The 16,893-nt window shown below is 33.6% G+C and overlaps 2 protein-coding genes and 1 pseudogene across 2 annotated transcripts; 1 reads left to right on the top strand and 2 right to left on the bottom strand.

The window, feature by feature from the left end:
* Window positions 1-1,200: 1,200 nt before the first annotated feature.
* Window positions 1,201-3,222, bottom strand: LOC122606655 (caffeic acid 3-O-methyltransferase-like). The gene is made up of 4 exons (XM_043779497.1): window positions 2,816-3,222; window positions 1,914-2,224; window positions 1,598-1,662; window positions 1,201-1,518 (listed from the first exon to the last, which is right to left on the bottom strand). Exons 1-4 carry the CDS (start codon window positions 3,220-3,222, stop codon window positions 1,201-1,203), a joined length of 1,101 nt encoding a protein of 366 aa, XP_043635432.1.
* Window positions 3,223-4,767: 1,545 nt separating this feature from the next.
* LOC122606652 (E3 ubiquitin-protein ligase PRT1-like) lies at window positions 4,768-10,376 on the top strand. The gene is made up of 7 exons (XM_043779494.1): window positions 4,768-4,880; window positions 5,360-5,388; window positions 5,481-5,660; window positions 5,766-6,029; window positions 6,124-6,327; window positions 6,789-6,892; window positions 9,911-10,376. The coding sequence occupies exons 1-7, from the start codon at window positions 4,822-4,824 to the stop codon at window positions 10,235-10,237; spliced, it is 1,167 nt and encodes a 388-aa protein (XP_043635429.1). The 5' UTR covers window positions 4,768-4,821; the 3' UTR covers window positions 10,238-10,376.
* Window positions 10,377-11,642: 1,266 nt separating this feature from the next.
* Window positions 11,643-16,624, bottom strand: LOC122609348 (annotated as a pseudogene).
* Window positions 16,625-16,893: the final 269 nt, after the last annotated feature.

Below are 16,893 nucleotides of genomic sequence, written 5' to 3'. Positions count from 1 at the left end.
CCAATTATGGTATGTTCATAGTCGTATGGTTTTTTATTTTTTTCGTTACTTTTTATAAAAATGTAAGTAATGTTGTTTTTTCTGTTTATTAACTTGGTTATTTGACAATGAAAAACTAGATAAATTGATTGGAGTCATCCTTAGTTTGATTTTAGGTCATGGGTTCCACTCTTCAAAGTGATGAAAGATTTTTCTTTAAAATCACATGTAACGACTTATACACTATGTTCTTGAGTTTAAATTCTAAAGGAAATGAAATGATTAGAAGTCATCTTATCTTCCTTTCAAATCATCACCCCAAACATGGGGAGAAACTTTTTTAAACAATTAACTAAAAAATCCTTCCAACTCTTTCCCTTTCATTTCATTTTCATCCTTAAGTTATACTCAAAAACACAACTTATATTGCAATCCTTTGTATTCTTTTTTTTTTCTTTCTTGTAAAAAACTCAAGAACACAGGGATAGTCTTGTTATTATATAAAGTAAATGGAGTCCGTAGTGCGTCATCAAGTGGAAACCTAACCCAACTCTCCGTCTCCATTTTTTCATTATGCGAATGTGGGTTCGATAGGCCTCCACCGAGGGTTGCTTGCAAGAGGCGGCGATCGGCAGTGTTCCAAAGCGTCATAACGACTTGCGCTAGAGCGTTATGCCAAACGATCCCCAGCACCTGTAGTTATGGGGATCGCCTTCGGCTTGAATCTTTTACCATTGTATGATGGATGTCCTTGAAATCGATTACTTATTGATTATTCATAATGAAAACTTCGTTAAATTAAAATATTTTGTAAGTTTTGGATGTTACAATTCTCTTCCAAAAAACTTAACACTATTCGCATCGTCATGAACACAGTCCTTTGGAATGCTTTATATCAAATATCATGTTCTTTTTTAATTGTTCTCTAGTGATTTAGTTGTCTTACTCTGTCGTTTCTTTTTGCATATATTCATGCCTTCGGTTGTCTTGCCACCTCTAGTTGATTTTTCTTTTAGAAAGATGTACAATAACAATTTTGTCCGCCCAGAGCTCGGAGTAACTTATAATCAAATGGTTGATGGGTGATCGATTTATATCACAGAATACCACTCAAAATGGGCCGTCGAAAAGAAGTTCTTGCTTAATTAGTACTCGTATTATATAAAAGCAAGTTAAAATACATAGTTCCTTACGAGTATATATATTACATTCGATCAGTAGTTAAATAATTTTGTAGAACTCAATGATCCAAAAAGTAGAAACCCTACAAACAAATTTCAATGGACCGAACCCAGCTTGTTTAGCCAATGCATTGTATTCTTTCGTGGTTCGCTCTTTGCCACCTGGGTTGGCGATCAACATTACCATATCACTAACGATGGAAGTCTTGGAAACTTCATCATCGGTGTAGCCAGTATCACTTTCGGGGTCTGGGATGACTGCTTCCACCACCACCACCTTACCACTCTCTGGCAATGAGGCCCAACAGTTTTTGAGAAGCTTCATACAATTATTGTCGTCCCAGTCATGCAGTATCCACTAAAAGCAAAATTCACCGAGTTTACTACGTAATAGAAAAATAAACATATTAATAGAATTAATATATGTAGGTACCAACCTTCATAAAAATAACATCTCCTTTAGGAACACTTTTGAACATATCTCCTCCGACATGCTCCACACCTAATCAATAACATCAAGCTATCATCGTCATTTACATTGGCTAGGTTTGATTTAGAGAGTTCCAAAAACACACAAATTATGGCAAAAATAAGACATGATAAACGGTAGAGGTCTCAATCTCAACTCATTTTAGGCCCGACAAAATGGGTGGGTCGGGCGACTTTTGATAACAGGTCAAAACAGGTATGGGTCGAAGTCAAAGTTAATGCCCTCAATATTGTAAAATATATCGAAATTGATACCTCGTATACCTGGATATGGAGGTGCATCCTTGATGACATGGGGCAAGTCGAAGTTAAAGCCCTTGATATAAGGGTACTTGGAAACAATGATCTCAAGGTTAGCACCTAAACCGCCACCTACATCAACCAAGTCTTTTACTCCCTCAAATCCATTGTACTTTTCAAGAATCATCTTCATCACTATTCTCGTGTTGTCATACATGCCTTTGTTGAATACCTCATTGAATCTATTGTCTTTTGCAGGGTACTCAAATGCATTCATTCCATGGGCTTTGTCAAATGGGATACATCCTTCAACCACTGCATCTTTTAGGTGATACCTGCCCCAAAGCAAAGTATAATATAACTACAACAAGAGACAATATCGACTTAGTTATGTGAAAACGTGTCTATCTGAGGTCCTGAGTTTTAGTTTACTGATAGCTCAATAAGATGATGAAAATGAGTTGGCTCGGCAAGGTTGAAAGTCGCTCAAAGTGTATTTTTGATGTTCTTTTAATCATTGGAAGTTTTTTGTTTGACATAATATGCATTGAAAGTTGTCCAAATGTGTATCTATGGCATTTTTCAATCATACTAACACCTTGAACCTATGGTTTCCATGTCCGTTTGATTGATGTGATATCATGAATCCAACACTCACAAGCTTTATTTGTTTTTAACATTCCATTTATTTTCTCCAAATTAATTATAAATATTACGAGTAAGATCTATGTTAAGGTAGTCGTCTTCTTTAATTTTTTGTTCTTCAAAATTATTAGACCGGGCATCTTCATGGTTCCACTCTTGAAAGCCCACCCAGCCCGTTGCTACTAGGATCTTATATGGTCTTGAACAAATTTTTATGTATAATTATATGTAAGCTGACAGAGCTAGAATAAAAAAAAATACAATATTGATAGATGACTTACCAACAATCGACGAGTACCTTGTCATATATAAGGAGAAGAAACGCAGCATGAGATGTCCCGTCTGGATTGCGAACATAGTTATTAGACACTGCAGTCATACCATATAACATCTTACATTCTCCATGTTCATCCTTAACATATTTGGACGTAAGAACGGATTCACTAGCAAGAAACCGCAGAATTCGTTCTATTAGCTCCGGGGTTTGTTGGGTTTGTCTAGGAAAGCTAGAAGCAAGATCATGACAAGAAAATTGACCACCAGGGGTCTTGGCCATAATCTCAAAAAGATCAAGTTCTATGGCAGTTTTTATGACCATTGGAAGTACTATCCCACCAGTTATTTGGTACACTCTTAAAAGTCCTTTTTCTTCCTCGGACATTTTGTGATGGTCTTCTAGTGAGGCCATTTTTAGAATTAATTGTATATGTTGGTGAGCCTCAATGAGCTATGTGTCATGTGTGATACAATATATATCCATATAGGCATATATGATATATATGGCACATACTCATATAGCGTTGTACCCGCGCGATGCAACGGGGAATAAGAAAAAAACTCCGGTGGTTTGACGGTGGTTTGTGGGGCGGCGACGATAAAAAAGAAAAAAAATAAGCCGGCGGAAGTGGATGGTGGTTTTTGGGGCGGTGGTGGATGGTGTTTATGGGGGGAGAAAATCAAAGAAGGGGGGGGGAGAGAAAATCGGAAATCGGATGAACGTATGTGTGTGTAATGAGCGTGATGGAGAAAAAATAAGTTAGTGTAAATTAGGAGGACATAAAAGATATTTTAAAGATAGAGGTGTTAAAAGGGGGTGAGGTAGTTTGCTTATTAATGGAGTATAGATATAGATAAAATTAATCGGGTTAGATCAAGTGGTTGAAACTTACTTCTAAAAATAGATGTTGGGGGTTCATATTCATATCCAACTTAATAGAAGTACCCTTTTTAACCTTTAAAAAAACGTAAAAATAATCTCTCTATTTTAAATTGAGAAAAAATTGTCTAAATCTCAAATTCTTCCATTGATTCTCTTCAACAATATTAAGTAAACCCGTAAAAATTGGAATCAGATGTCACTTACTAAAATTTTTTAATAATATTATCCTAATTATAAATACAAGAAAGGTCACTTTGTAAAACATCACTCTATAAATTAGTTATTGAAAGAGTGAGTGATGGTATTTCAAAATAGCACTATGCATAGGTTTTAAAATGCTTATATGTTAGGTAGATGATTCTCTCAAGTTGACTATGTGACTTTCATTCTATTCTACTTTCGGGCTTACGTTGTACATGCTATGCTACTCGGCTTTTTTATACTTTATGTTTACATTGTTTAAAAAACTTAAATTTTTTATCATGGATAAGGTTGATGTGAGAATTATTCACGTATAAATATAATTGATTTTATGTATAAATTGATAGTTCATATGTGAACGAAGATGTTCACATATACTATTCGCACATAAACATCAAGTTTTAATTTCTAAATTTTCATGATTCTTTCGGTTTATATAATTCTCACATGAATATATTTTTTTAATGATAACTTATCATGCGCGCTCACGTTCTCCTCTCTTTTCATTTTATGGTCGGAGTTCCTTTTTGAAACAACTTATGTATTCAGCGGTAAAAGCAAGACTATCTCATTTCTAGGTAAAGGGATTGGATACCATAGTTATTGTTGTAAGTTAAACCAAATAAAGAAACCCTTATGAAAAACCGATTCATTAAAAATAATTAACCAATTTAAAATATAGGGATAACTTGGATGATGTTAATATTATTTTAGTTGGATGATGTTGTTCTCACAAACCACTAAAATCATGAAGGCTTTTGACATGTATAAAAATTGATTTAAGTAAGTTTGTGAGAGCAACATCCAAAAAATGAATCTTGATAAATCAGTTTCCCTTAAAATATTCGTTATTTCTGTTTCAATAATAAAAATAATTAAAAATTATAAAATAAAATTTTGCTCCGAGTTTTGGCTTGAAGATCGGCCATGGAAGAAGGCGTAGACTCAGAACAGATTTCTGATCATTTCACCTGCGCTGTTTGCCTGTATATATATTCTATCTCTATTCTCATTTCAATCTTTATTTATTTATTTTTGTATATATATAAATATATATTTCTATTATTGTCCACAGTTTTTGGATTATCTTATCGCAACTGATATAACTAATTTTAATTCAATATATTGTATGAATGTTTAGTAAATTCTTCATAAAATTTTTTATATAAATATAACCCATATACATTTTAGAGAATGAGTATTAGACCTTTTCTTTTAAATATAAAGAAAATATTTATATGTTGCGAATCTTCTTTTTTAATCTTAAATAGCTTCATACTTGTGTAAAGATTCATTATCTTTGATGGGTAATGGCTTTTTTGAAGTAAAGTTGTTGTCTTTATATTGCAATATTTATATTTTATTTCATAGAAAAAAACTTAAGTAGCTTGTTTTTTATGCATAAGATTTATCAGCTTTGATGATTATGGTTTTTTGAAGTAAAGTTGTTGTCTTTATGCTGCAGAGATGTTTTATACAAGCCAGTTGTTTTGGGTATGATTCATCAACAACTTAAGTACATTTTTGTAATAACCTTACCGTACTATATTTTTTGACAATGTTTTTTTTTTTTTTTTTTTTTTCAGTTTGCGGTCATGTGTCGTGTTTCTGGTGTTGCCAACATTCGATGCATATGAGAAGTGAGTCTCATTGTCCGTTATGTAGAAACGGGTATCATCATTTTCCTGCTATCTGTCTGACTTTACATTTTTTGCTCAAGAAGTTGTATCCGGTTTCTTACAATAGACGGAAGTTACAAACGCTTGGTAAACTTAAAGTTCACGCCTTTACGGTTTTTTATGTAACTTAAGCAATTTATGATAGAAGAAACTGTGGACATGAACAACTTGTTATGTTATTTTGTTTAATAGAGGATGAGAAACACAGCTCGTTAGGATTTTCACCGGATATTGACAGACTTATGACAAGTGAAGAATTGAACCATATGAATGATGAGGCCCAATCTTTGAGTGTAAATAATGAAGATGGAAGCTCAGTAGACCCTTCTTCTACGGATAAAAGTAATTTGAACGAGGGCTCGTCTGGAACTTGTGACCAGGTTTCAATCAGTGACGTTGTGTGTGTAGCATGCACTCAGCTACTTTATCGGCCTGTTGTTCTGAACTGTGGTCATGGTAATTGTTTCTAGCTAGTACTATTAATTGCATTCTTCTATTACAAAGTTTAAATCTGCTATTATGCTAATATTGTTTATAAATCAATTTGTAGTTTACTGCGAGGCCTGTATCACCATTCCAATTGAGGGAATGCTTAGATGTCAAGTTTGTGAATGCCGGCATCCAAGTGGACTTCCAAAAGTTTGCAGGGAACTTGATTACTTCTTAGAAGAACGATTTTTTCCAGAATATGCTTTGAGAAGAAGCACTATCCAAGTCAATCAACAGCAGACGCAAAATATGATTTCACCAGATGGTATGTATTAGTCACTTGATATAGTTGCACTCATTGAATTCAGTACTTCTTTTGCAGATAGTTCAGTTATAGTAACTAGAGTGTCTGGCAATCATCATTTTACTACTGATGTTAACCAGTACAATTGGTAGCTCTATTTGGTCAGCTATATCTTTTTAGTGTAAACAATGTTCTAGGTATTGAAATTGAAATTAAATCAAAGCATCGAAATTAAAAGTTATGGGCTTATATTCATTATGTACCGTGAACATATATGAAGGATCAAGTTTAATTTGTTGCATTTAGTTCAAGTTAGAGCTTGGTGGAGCCTGAGAACATGAATACTTTTCACGGCAGGCTCCCTAACTTGAGTTAATGATTCAGTTATTTTGGTGGTGCTTATCGTCGATTACCTATGAGCGATTATTTACAGTTTCCGTATGTCTACAAACCTGTATTGATTTGTATTTTGGGTTGTGTAGAGGCCAGTACTCAGTTTCCCAAAGACTCATTTCCAGCAGAAGAGAATTTTCTACAGTCGCATGGGTCTAAGTTTCATCATGGTGTTGGCTGTGATATGTGCGGGGTAAGTTTGTTCTCTTTTTTTCATATTTGCATATATACGTGATTTCATTATGCCCTTCTACAACTGTATTCATAACCATGGGCCATGTTTAAGACATTATGGAAAGATTTAGTCCTCGGTAGCAAAATCTCCTATACTTGGTGATGCAGTTTCGCACGCAATCAAATGGCTCAAGAACACCTGATTAATCAAAGACCAAAACCATGTAGGTTTTCTTGACAAACTCTCAATTTTCTTATAGAACACAATAATCACCTCCTATAAATCAATACTTAATTATCCTAATAATAAAAGATAACTTATAAAATTAAAAGATTACTTAATTTAAACAATAAAATAAATATCTTAATTAACCTGCATTGCAGGTCGGTTCACGGGCCGAGATCCGAGCTACTGCATCATTCTCTCCATCTTCGAAAAAACTCGTCCTCGAGTTTTAACCTTCGGACTATAACCATCCGGGTCAAAAGAAAAAAACGGGTTGTGATCCGTCCACTTTTAATTTGAATCGTTCAAATAGTCCACTCCAGTCGTGTTCTACTTGCCATAAACCAAAATCAGAATCCAAATTAAAAGTTTGTTTGCATTGGCTTTAGTTTGTAATCCAATGTACTTGGTCTTCAAATGTAATGTAATATTCATAAACCCAAAAAATAGACAGTTCACTAGGCTTTAAAACCAATCTAATATCATGAAAATATAAATTAGACGGTTCACTGTTAATACGTGTATTGGATGGATATTTGTTCACCACCATCCCACTCATATTTCCTTCCATGAATTCTACGTAATCCTTTTTGATAAAACCCAAATCACTATTTGCACCAATTATAAAATCACTTCCAATCATAAATTTCCATACTCTTAAAAAATGATATCTTGTATTTATCAAAAATCAAACATTCTGTATTCAAAGGCTGCGATATTGGGACCTTCACTCCCAACTCATCATCATAGCTACCCAACAAACTCGTAGCAGCAAACAAAGACATTAACTTTTTAGAAGTCAACTCTTCCTTAAGAGCAGCTTTATATTTTGCTTTAGGTAAGTCGTTCTCTACTCAAGCAAGCGCATCAATCTTTAATTCACTCCAAAACATGTTACATGTAACTCCGACGCTAGTCATCCAAAAATATCATTCTTCGTCCCCGTATTCATCATACACGGGAGGATAATCATAGATAGTGTCAATATTGGTAGGATGCTCCTCATCCCCGGATAGATCATCCCAGACGTTTCCTTCCATATCATCGGTGCCTCAAGATCTCGAATCTGTTGTTGGAGTCGCTCGATCTTAAAATCCCATGGGTCGGGATCAACTCCACCACTGCCTCGTTCGGCGATCTGTGAGCAGATGCTGACCTTTACCATGTGTGGGTGGTAGGGGAATAACCTCGTTACCTTGGTCGGCGAATCTACAAACAAAAGTGTCTTCTCTTCCACGTAGAGCCATTTGAACAACCAAAGCTCTGATACCACTTGATGCAATCAAATGGCTCAAGAACACTCGATTAATCAAAGACCAAAACCATATAGGTTTTCTTGACAAACTGTAAATTTTCTTATAGAACACAATAATCAACTCCTATAAATAGATTCTAGACTCGTCAAAATAAGAAACAAATCAATACTCAATTATCCTAATAAATAAAAGATGACTTATAAAATTAAAAGATTACTTAATTTAAACAATAATATAAATATTTTAATTAACCTGCATTGCGGGTCGATTCACGGGCCGAGATCCGAGCTACTGCATAACTTGGCCTCTGTTTGCATAAGTAAGCATAACCTACAAACTAGCTCTGTGTGCAACATTTAAATCCAGAGAGAACTGGTGCCATACTGAAATTTTACTGGTTTTCAGGCCCAGACCAGACTATGACTTAGATTAAAACTTTTGGATGTGATTCAAACAAAAATCTTCACCCATGCAATGCTATTTGGTTGAATTTAGAATGGGAAAAAAGAAGATAGAACACTTTGGATCAGGCTGTTACCTAACTGGACGTCTACTGGACCATGCTAAGAAACGTTTTTTTGTTGTAATTGAAACAAAATTTACCCGTGCCAAATTACAGATCTGTTCCAGTTTGGTTTCAAGGGTTTGTCCCAAATTTTGCTCATTTATACAGTTATACAAAGAAGTGAAGAACCCTACAGGACTCCCAATTAGTTTTGATTAATAGATGCACAAAGTATTGAGATTTGAGAAGTAGTTAAATACTTGTAATTCAATCTTGTATGTTGATTATATACCATAATAGGACAGTTGATTGCTTGAATAATATGTAGGTAAACATGATTAGTGTGAGTGTATGTTTACAACATGAATCATTGAAAACTATTATATTTCTCGTATGTTTGAATTTCCATGTATATAAGCTTCATAAGAATATGTAAACCCTACAGATTTTGCATGCTTTGACTTCAGATTTTGAAGCTTTATAAGTAAATAATGTGTTAAACAAGGTTATAGAAACTATATCGTTGCAATAGTATTGATATACATAGGCATAGTGGTAGGCCTAAAAATACGTTGCTGACACAACCAAATCAATGAACATTCAAAGAGAGAAAATGCATATAGTCATTCCCATTGTAGTCATTCATATTATTTTCTCTCTGAATGTCAAGTGTTAATTTTGCCATGTGAAAGCACCAGATTTTAAGGTATGCTTTTAAGCTTACCAATTAGTTTTATGTATTATTTTTTTCGATGATGATCGAACCTTTCTATAAATAATTTAGCGATTTAGGAGGTTATACATCTGGATACTTCCGGATGCTTTTCACCCATTTAAACCTCTCGACCCATATTCTTCTAGTTGAATCTGTTAGCTCAACCCATTTGACCCATTAAGATAATTAGAACCCGAATCAACCCATTTCACCATATACGTAAAAGGGTCGCAATATCTATTTCTAACCTTGTGTTACAAAAATGGCTTCCTATATCTGTACACACAATCTAATAGACATGTATTCCATTATGTTCCATTTTTTCATTGTTACAGATGTGTCCAATAATTGGAGAAAGGTATCAATGCAAAGATTGTACGGAAAAAAGTGGTTATGACCTTTGTGGAGACTGTCACAACTCGGGTTTGAATCTTCCAGGCAGGTTTAATCAGAAACACACCCCATCACACCGCCTCTTGTTAGTCAAGCCAGACATAAATCGAAATGTCATATATCGGCTTTTGAGTGGCCAGCTAGCAGTTGTTTCTTCAATTGCATCTAGATATCAATCCAGTCCTGCTAATACAAGCCCGGATCTTCCATCTTCTCTTGATGAAGATGGCGTCTCATCCGATACCACAGAATATCAAACAGACAGCTGACCTTTCTGTATGTCAAATAGTTTCCAATAAATATATATTACAATCTACTCATGAAGCTACTATGTTAATAGGAACTACCTTTCATGTGTAAATTTAACATTGTGTTACCATTTGGTAATTAGTAAGGTTTTGATTATTATACCGTTAGCTTGTGTAGTTGAAAGTTGTGAGCTAAAAAATAATTACTTGCCTAGTACCCTTTTTTACTGGACTGAATCGTGGTGAGCTTAACATGCTGAATAATACTCTAATACAAATTTGTTTTGATGTTTTGAAATTCGGAGTTGACACTTACGTTCCTACTGATTTATTCATTTATTGAAAATTGTGTTAGTTGTTTTTGGACAACTTGTTTTCATCTTTTATTGCATTAGCTTTGATGAAGGGTTAGATCTAATTCCTAGTATCGTGTTTACAAAAATGGCTATATATAGTCTTACTTAACAGTTGGCTGGTTTACCTTTTGGAAGTTAACCTACAAAGAGTTGACTTATCTCTTGAAATAGTCGTTTTTGGTGACTGGTTTTTCATAGTGAACAAGTGTGTCACATTGATCTTTTTATCAGAGAAGAGTCCTTCCCTTCGTAAATTCAACACATAAAATCTTAAATGAAAAAATGGTATGCAATCAACAAGCCTTTTGCAGACACCGGAATTATTTTTCACCAATAAAACATGACCGCAATTGTCTCATACAAAGATTAGTGAGTACAGACGAGTTTTTGACTCACTCAGCAGATTGCGTTAGTTATAAAACATGTGAAGTTGATCTTCGCGTATTAGATTATCATCTGGGCATTGCTTCAATGTCTTGAAACCAATCCACCATGTCAAGTAGATTATGAAATTCTCAATGTCATTTTATGAGTCGGGTTTGCTTAGAAGCAAGCGATTTTATAAATATTTTTGAACGGCAAATGTTAGTTGTAGTAGTTATCGACTTATCTCCAAGTTTGGGTATAAACCCCAAGGCCTTTAAAGAGACAATGTCTCCCACCTCATCCTTGAAGCACTTTTATGTATTGCCACGCTTTTGATTTACTGTATGTGTTTTTTACTTTCCAAAAGGGGTTATTTATTTATTTACATAGGCATACATAAATGTGACAAATGACTGCCTTAAGGCTGTCATTAAAAAAAAATCTAATAATTTATACCTCAACTAAAATCTTACTTTTAACCATTGCAATTAATGGCAAATGCCATACATATACATGTAAAAACACATATAAACTTGTTACCGTCATGCAAAATAATACTCAACTGATATACTTAATTAAGTTAAAGATATACATTTGTAACAAATCATCAATGCAGATCATATCTAATGATACAACCAATATATTCACACAAAAAGAATTTCCCATGCATTTTGGTTTATACGGTTTCTAGTGCTCATGTATGCTTAATTTTCTGAAATGAGGGCATGAATAGCATCCGAGAGCTTCTTAACGGATGCAAGTAAACCAGCAATCCCTTGACGATTAACTTCATTTCGTGTTTCTTCCAAGTGAAGCCTTTGTTGTTCAAGCTCCATTAACTCACGATGTCGTTTTTCTCTTTTTTCATCGTAGTGTTTTAAGGTTTGGGACAAGAGCGTGTTGCTGTGGAGAATACTTGATTTTATGTCTCTCACTCTTCTTCTTTTGGTTTCCATGTCAACTTTCTCTCCCTGGTCCTCTCCTTGTGTTTCTGATGATTCCGCTGATGTATCTAACAAACATATATTCAAAACAAGACCACTTAAGTTTTTTTTGTTTCTTTGACAGCAAGCTAATTAATCTACTTATACTCCTAAATTACACGACTCTACCCCCCCCCCCCCCCCCCCCCCCCCCCCCCGCGAATATTCTACCTCTATAGTTGTAAGAAATGGAACTTGAACCCTGACAGTTTTACCCGAGGTCAAAGATCGAGCTTACCAATTTACCTATTGAATACCAGTTATACATGTAGCAATCTAATGATACGTGGCCTATTTTTCATCGACTTCATCTTCCAGTTCAACATAATGTGTAGGTCGACAAAAAAAAAATGTATAGGCTGCTAGAAAACGTCTCACGTACAACTACTTGCTCCTTTACTCAACAGCCAAGAAAGCATATCTTCATCTTACAAAATGGTTTTTAAGCAACCTATACCAGTGATGACTTAAAGTTTTTGGAGGCCTCACACAAGCTCAATTTCATGTGCCTAATTCATTAGTCATTATCATATAAATTAAAGTAGAAAGGAAAAAAAAAAAAAGTAACTAGACTTTTGTTATTGAACTACTAGTTTAAAAAAGTTGCAGATGTTGATGCAAAACCAAAAGGGTGTTACTGTAATGCAAATTATATAATGATACTTAGTACAAAATCCAAACATTAAGCCTAATATACAAAATATTGAGGCCTTAGAATTTTAAAGGCCTAAAACGATCGTGTAGTTTCATAGTACTGTTGAGCCATCTCTGACCTGTACATAATATGTTGGCTTACGACCACACAATTTTAACAAAGCGCGACAAGTTTAGCCTCAAATATTTTTTGTTTATGTAATGTAATATAGTAGATAAATTTTATAGCAATAAAAATTCATTTCAGACGAAGTATTGTATAGCATAAAAGAAAAAAAAAATTCTTATTTGAAAAGGATAGAGTATTAGTATATAGTTATAATCTAAATAATAAATATAATATATTATTATATATATAAGATGGAATGGAGGGTGATATTCGTACTACAATTTTTGATGGATTTATCATAACGTACAAATTTTATAGCTGACTGTATAAACAGTAAGGGGTAAATTTATCAAAAGAAAGGGTACGTGATACGAATATCACCTCTTATATAAGATACTTCCTAGTATTGATAGTACGTAATGAAAGCATCTTGTAGTGTGTAAAGTATTTTATATTGCATGGGAGTAGATTTTGCAAAGTAAAAGCACAGAAAAAGCTGGACCTCATAATCAATTGTTATTTGCTCCTACGAATCTTTATGCATTGATTTACAATTACCTGCAGGTGACCACACCTTCAACCCCATCATGACTACCATCCAAAATAAAAGTAAGTCCAAAATCTATCTTCGTCCCATTCTACATGATCTATTCCATATATCTCTTATATAAAATCTATTAAAGAATATAATAGTTGTTATACACTTGTATTCCCAAAAAAAGCTTTAAAGGGTGTCAAATGTGTCACCAAACACTTTTTTAGTTAGGGTGGACGGAGGGCCTTACCACCCCTCCCCTCCCCGGTTTTGCTTTTACTCTCCGTTCGTTGCCTAGGAATGTCTCACCACTCTCCCCCTTCCCCTCCCCCACCTTTTCTATTTAATTAAGAAATAAATAAGGAAGAAAAGACAAAAAAAAAAAAGAAAGAAAAAGACAAAATAAGATAGACAGCAAAACCGGCACCATGGTCACCAATTCGTTCCCCGCCCTATAGGTACCGGAGGGTCGGCGCGATGTTCCATCCGGTACCTATTCACTCCCCAAGGCACTCCGCCCACCCTTATAGGATAGATTAAAGAATATAATAGTTGTTATATACATAACAAGTGGAAATTAATAAAAGGTCTGTGATCTAGTGACATATACTCTTTAACGAATGAGTGATGATTTATAATTAATATCATTATAAACAAACTGTATAAAAGATTTATATATTTGTTTTTCTTATAAAGAAAGTATATATGCAAAAACAATAATCTTCAAGTGATCTCGTAGTTTTTGTTGTGTATATTAAGATATAAAATGTACACACGTATACAATTAAAGACCAAAACATTGTTTAAAATAAAAACAATCGACAAACTATCAAGTAAAAAAAGTATGTGAAATATCACAAGGTTTTATCTTTTTAATAACTAGTGACAAGTAAAGTACACTAGTTAAATTTTTAAGAAAAAGTATTTAATTTGAAACATATAAAATACGATCGAGTATATATACATCTCAATAATAATAAAAAAATCATTAATAATTAGAAAAGAATAGAAAAGATGGACCAACATGATGACATGAATGAAGAAGGAAAAAGAGGTAGCTTTTACAAGTACTTGATGAGATGTTGAGGTTGTAAAGTAGTCTCATGGCTGTTGACTGTACTGTATAAAAAGTCCAGAGAAACAATAAATGGAGGGATTTGTTGTGGCAGAGATTTCAAACCTGCATCTTTGACCAAACATTATCTCTTTCTTTCTCCTTTTATGATATAGATTTTGTGAGAATAACTTTACATACTTTAGTACCATTTTCCTTAGATTAATGTAATTATAAAATAATAATTATCATCATATATACTTCTTTATTATATCACTATCAAGTTTTGTTGTTTTACTATTTCCGAATTTTTATTAACAACCAACACACAAAATCGTTTAGGCACTTTGTACGAAGTTACTCCAGATTGGAAGAAAACTTAATAATCTGACCGCCCGTAGGCATGACATGCAACAATTATTAATAAATGGTGTTGTTCACCTGAAGGATCCAATCGTTGTTTTAAAAAAAAATGTGTTTTTTATCTTTAACCTCCTATCTTTGATCTATATGACTTGAAGATTTTAAAGGTTGTCAATCAATGCTGTTAAGTGAAATAAGAAATTTTGTAGCATTAAAATCTTCAAATCATATAGATCAAACTCAATGGAGAAGTCATGGGCGGTGAACTTACAAACAAATATAAGATCCTTAATGAATAATGCTATTGGATAAGGTATGGGTAACTGAAAATGTGATCTGTACTATAAAAGATGGAACGAAAATGTAAAATAAAATTAAAGAGTATAATTAGGTTATTGTTTAATCACATTTAAATATATATTGTAGGCTAACAGACGATATATATCGATCCATAAATACAAATGAAACAATAAACAAACTTCTAGTTGCCAAATGTGGCAACGGTACATGGCAGAAAAGAGATTTTGTTCATTGTTTAATTATTGACGAAAAATCTGATAATTAAATTCGTTATACATACTGACTTTCAATCAATTTTCTTCAAACAGAAGATCCTATATATCAAAGGGAACAAATAATTACAGGGTAAGAAGAATTAAAGTTTTGTTCTCATACCAAAAGAATATTGCCTTAAGTACTGATTTCATTGATTCAATAACATTATATTATATATTATTCATCATACTTAATTAGTCGTTTAGCGTCTTGTTTTTTCACTAAAAATATTAAGTTTGAAACCATTTCATGTTAATATTTTTTAGGTGACTAGTACAACTCGAAAGAAATGGTTACAGTATTCCCTGGTTAATTAGACCGCGTAAATCTAAGTCAAGAAACACAGGAAAACCTAACCTGTTTACCGTTTTACATTTAGGTCAATCCGTGAAGCAAACAACATTATATCATTACTTTTATCTATAAACTACTCCGTATTAATTAATAGTACATATTTTCTATCTTATGTTCAACACTATAAACCATAGTTTATCGTAATGCAAAATATAAAAGGAATGTGTTTTTACTTTACTCAATGAATTACACCAATGATATAGCTAGACAGAATATGCAAACTTAACTAATACCTAGGTACATATCCAATCATATATAGATATGTATATATACAGCGGAAAATGTTGAATGTAACCCTTACGGCTGCACCTACTTGCATAAAAAAAAATTGTACTTTCCATATATCAAAAGTTATCCCTTGAATTTTATGATAAGTGTAATGCATGTTAGGTGGACCTAAGGGGTGCGTTTAGCAAAACCCACAAATAAAGGAAAATGCAACTAATTAACACAAATAATAACTAGCTAGCTTACCTGCAGGAAGAGTTGTTGGCAATGGTGGTGCAAGGACCTCTAAATTAGGAGGAAGCTGTTGCTGCTGATGATGAGTATGTATGATTACATTTTTCATCTCGACAACTTGATTCAATTCTTGATAAATTTCAAGTAACATATTAGAAGGCAAATTTCTATATTTTACGTTCATTTTTATCCATAGACCAATAAGTTGTGACATACTCACGAACTTTCTTATAATCTCTAAGCAAATTATCCCACTTATCATTACATTGATTTTGGCTACGAAAACAGCCATTATTCCAACAATAATTCTCTATCCATTTCCACCTTAACTCACCACCACGGCTATTGTTGTTGTTATTGGCTCTACGCTCATTGTCTAGCTTTTTGGCTTTGATAAGGAGTAGGGTTTCTTCAAGTGTCCAGTTGCCTTTTCGGTAGTCTCTACTAGTAGTAGTGCCCGATGATGTGGTGGCACCATGGTCGGTTTTGTAACAATTAGGAGGAGGATAGGGTGGTGGTGTTGTGTTTACAATGGTGGTTTTGGGTGGTGGTGTTATGGTGAATATTGTGTTGGTATTGGTATTGGTGTTGGGGTTGGGGTTGGGAGTTGAATACATTATTTTGGCATTACAAGAACCATAGGATAGGAGATGTTATGCTATATTAGTGTAGTATAGGGTAGGGTCAACGTGAGAATCGCATATATGGAGAGAACCACTAGTTTTCCTCCTTCTTCTTTTTTTTTGGTTTTTTATTTTTTAAAATTTTTGTTTTTCACTTTTTTCACTTTTTTTTTTGTTTTTTATTTTCTTTTAACAAAAACTCATTCCAAAAAAAAAAAAAAATTTGTAAAAAATCATATGGATTACGTGTTAAAAAAACGTAT

Source organism: Erigeron canadensis, chromosome 7, assembly GCF_010389155.1.
Source record: "Erigeron canadensis isolate Cc75 chromosome 7, C_canadensis_v1, whole genome shotgun sequence".
Taxonomy (NCBI): Eukaryota; Viridiplantae; Streptophyta; class Magnoliopsida; order Asterales; family Asteraceae; genus Erigeron; species Erigeron canadensis.
Note: the sequence above shows the minus strand (reverse complement) of the source record. Positions and strands in the feature narration are given on the sequence as shown.

Coding starts and splice junctions, on each gene's coding strand:
- LOC122606655 (XM_043779497.1), bottom strand. CDS start 3,222: ATGGCCTCACTAGAAGACCATCACAAAATGTCCGAGGAAGAAAAAGGA. Junction 2,225..2,815: donor AAGGTACTCGTCGATTGTTG/GTAAGTCATCTA, acceptor GCTTTGGGGCAG/GTATCACCTAAAAGATGCAG. Junction 1,663..1,913: donor GGATGCACCTCCATATCCAG/GTATACGAGGTA, acceptor GTTATTGATTAG/GTGTGGAGCATGTCGGAGGA.
- LOC122606652 (XM_043779494.1), top strand. CDS start 4,822: ATGGAAGAAGGCGTAGACTCAGAACAGATTTCTGATCATTTCACCTGC. Junction 6,030..6,123: donor TGTTCTGAACTGTGGTCATG/GTAATTGTTTCT, acceptor ATCAATTTGTAG/TTTACTGCGAGGCCTGTATC. Junction 6,328..6,788: donor AAATATGATTTCACCAGATG/GTATGTATTAGT, acceptor TGGGTTGTGTAG/AGGCCAGTACTCAGTTTCCC.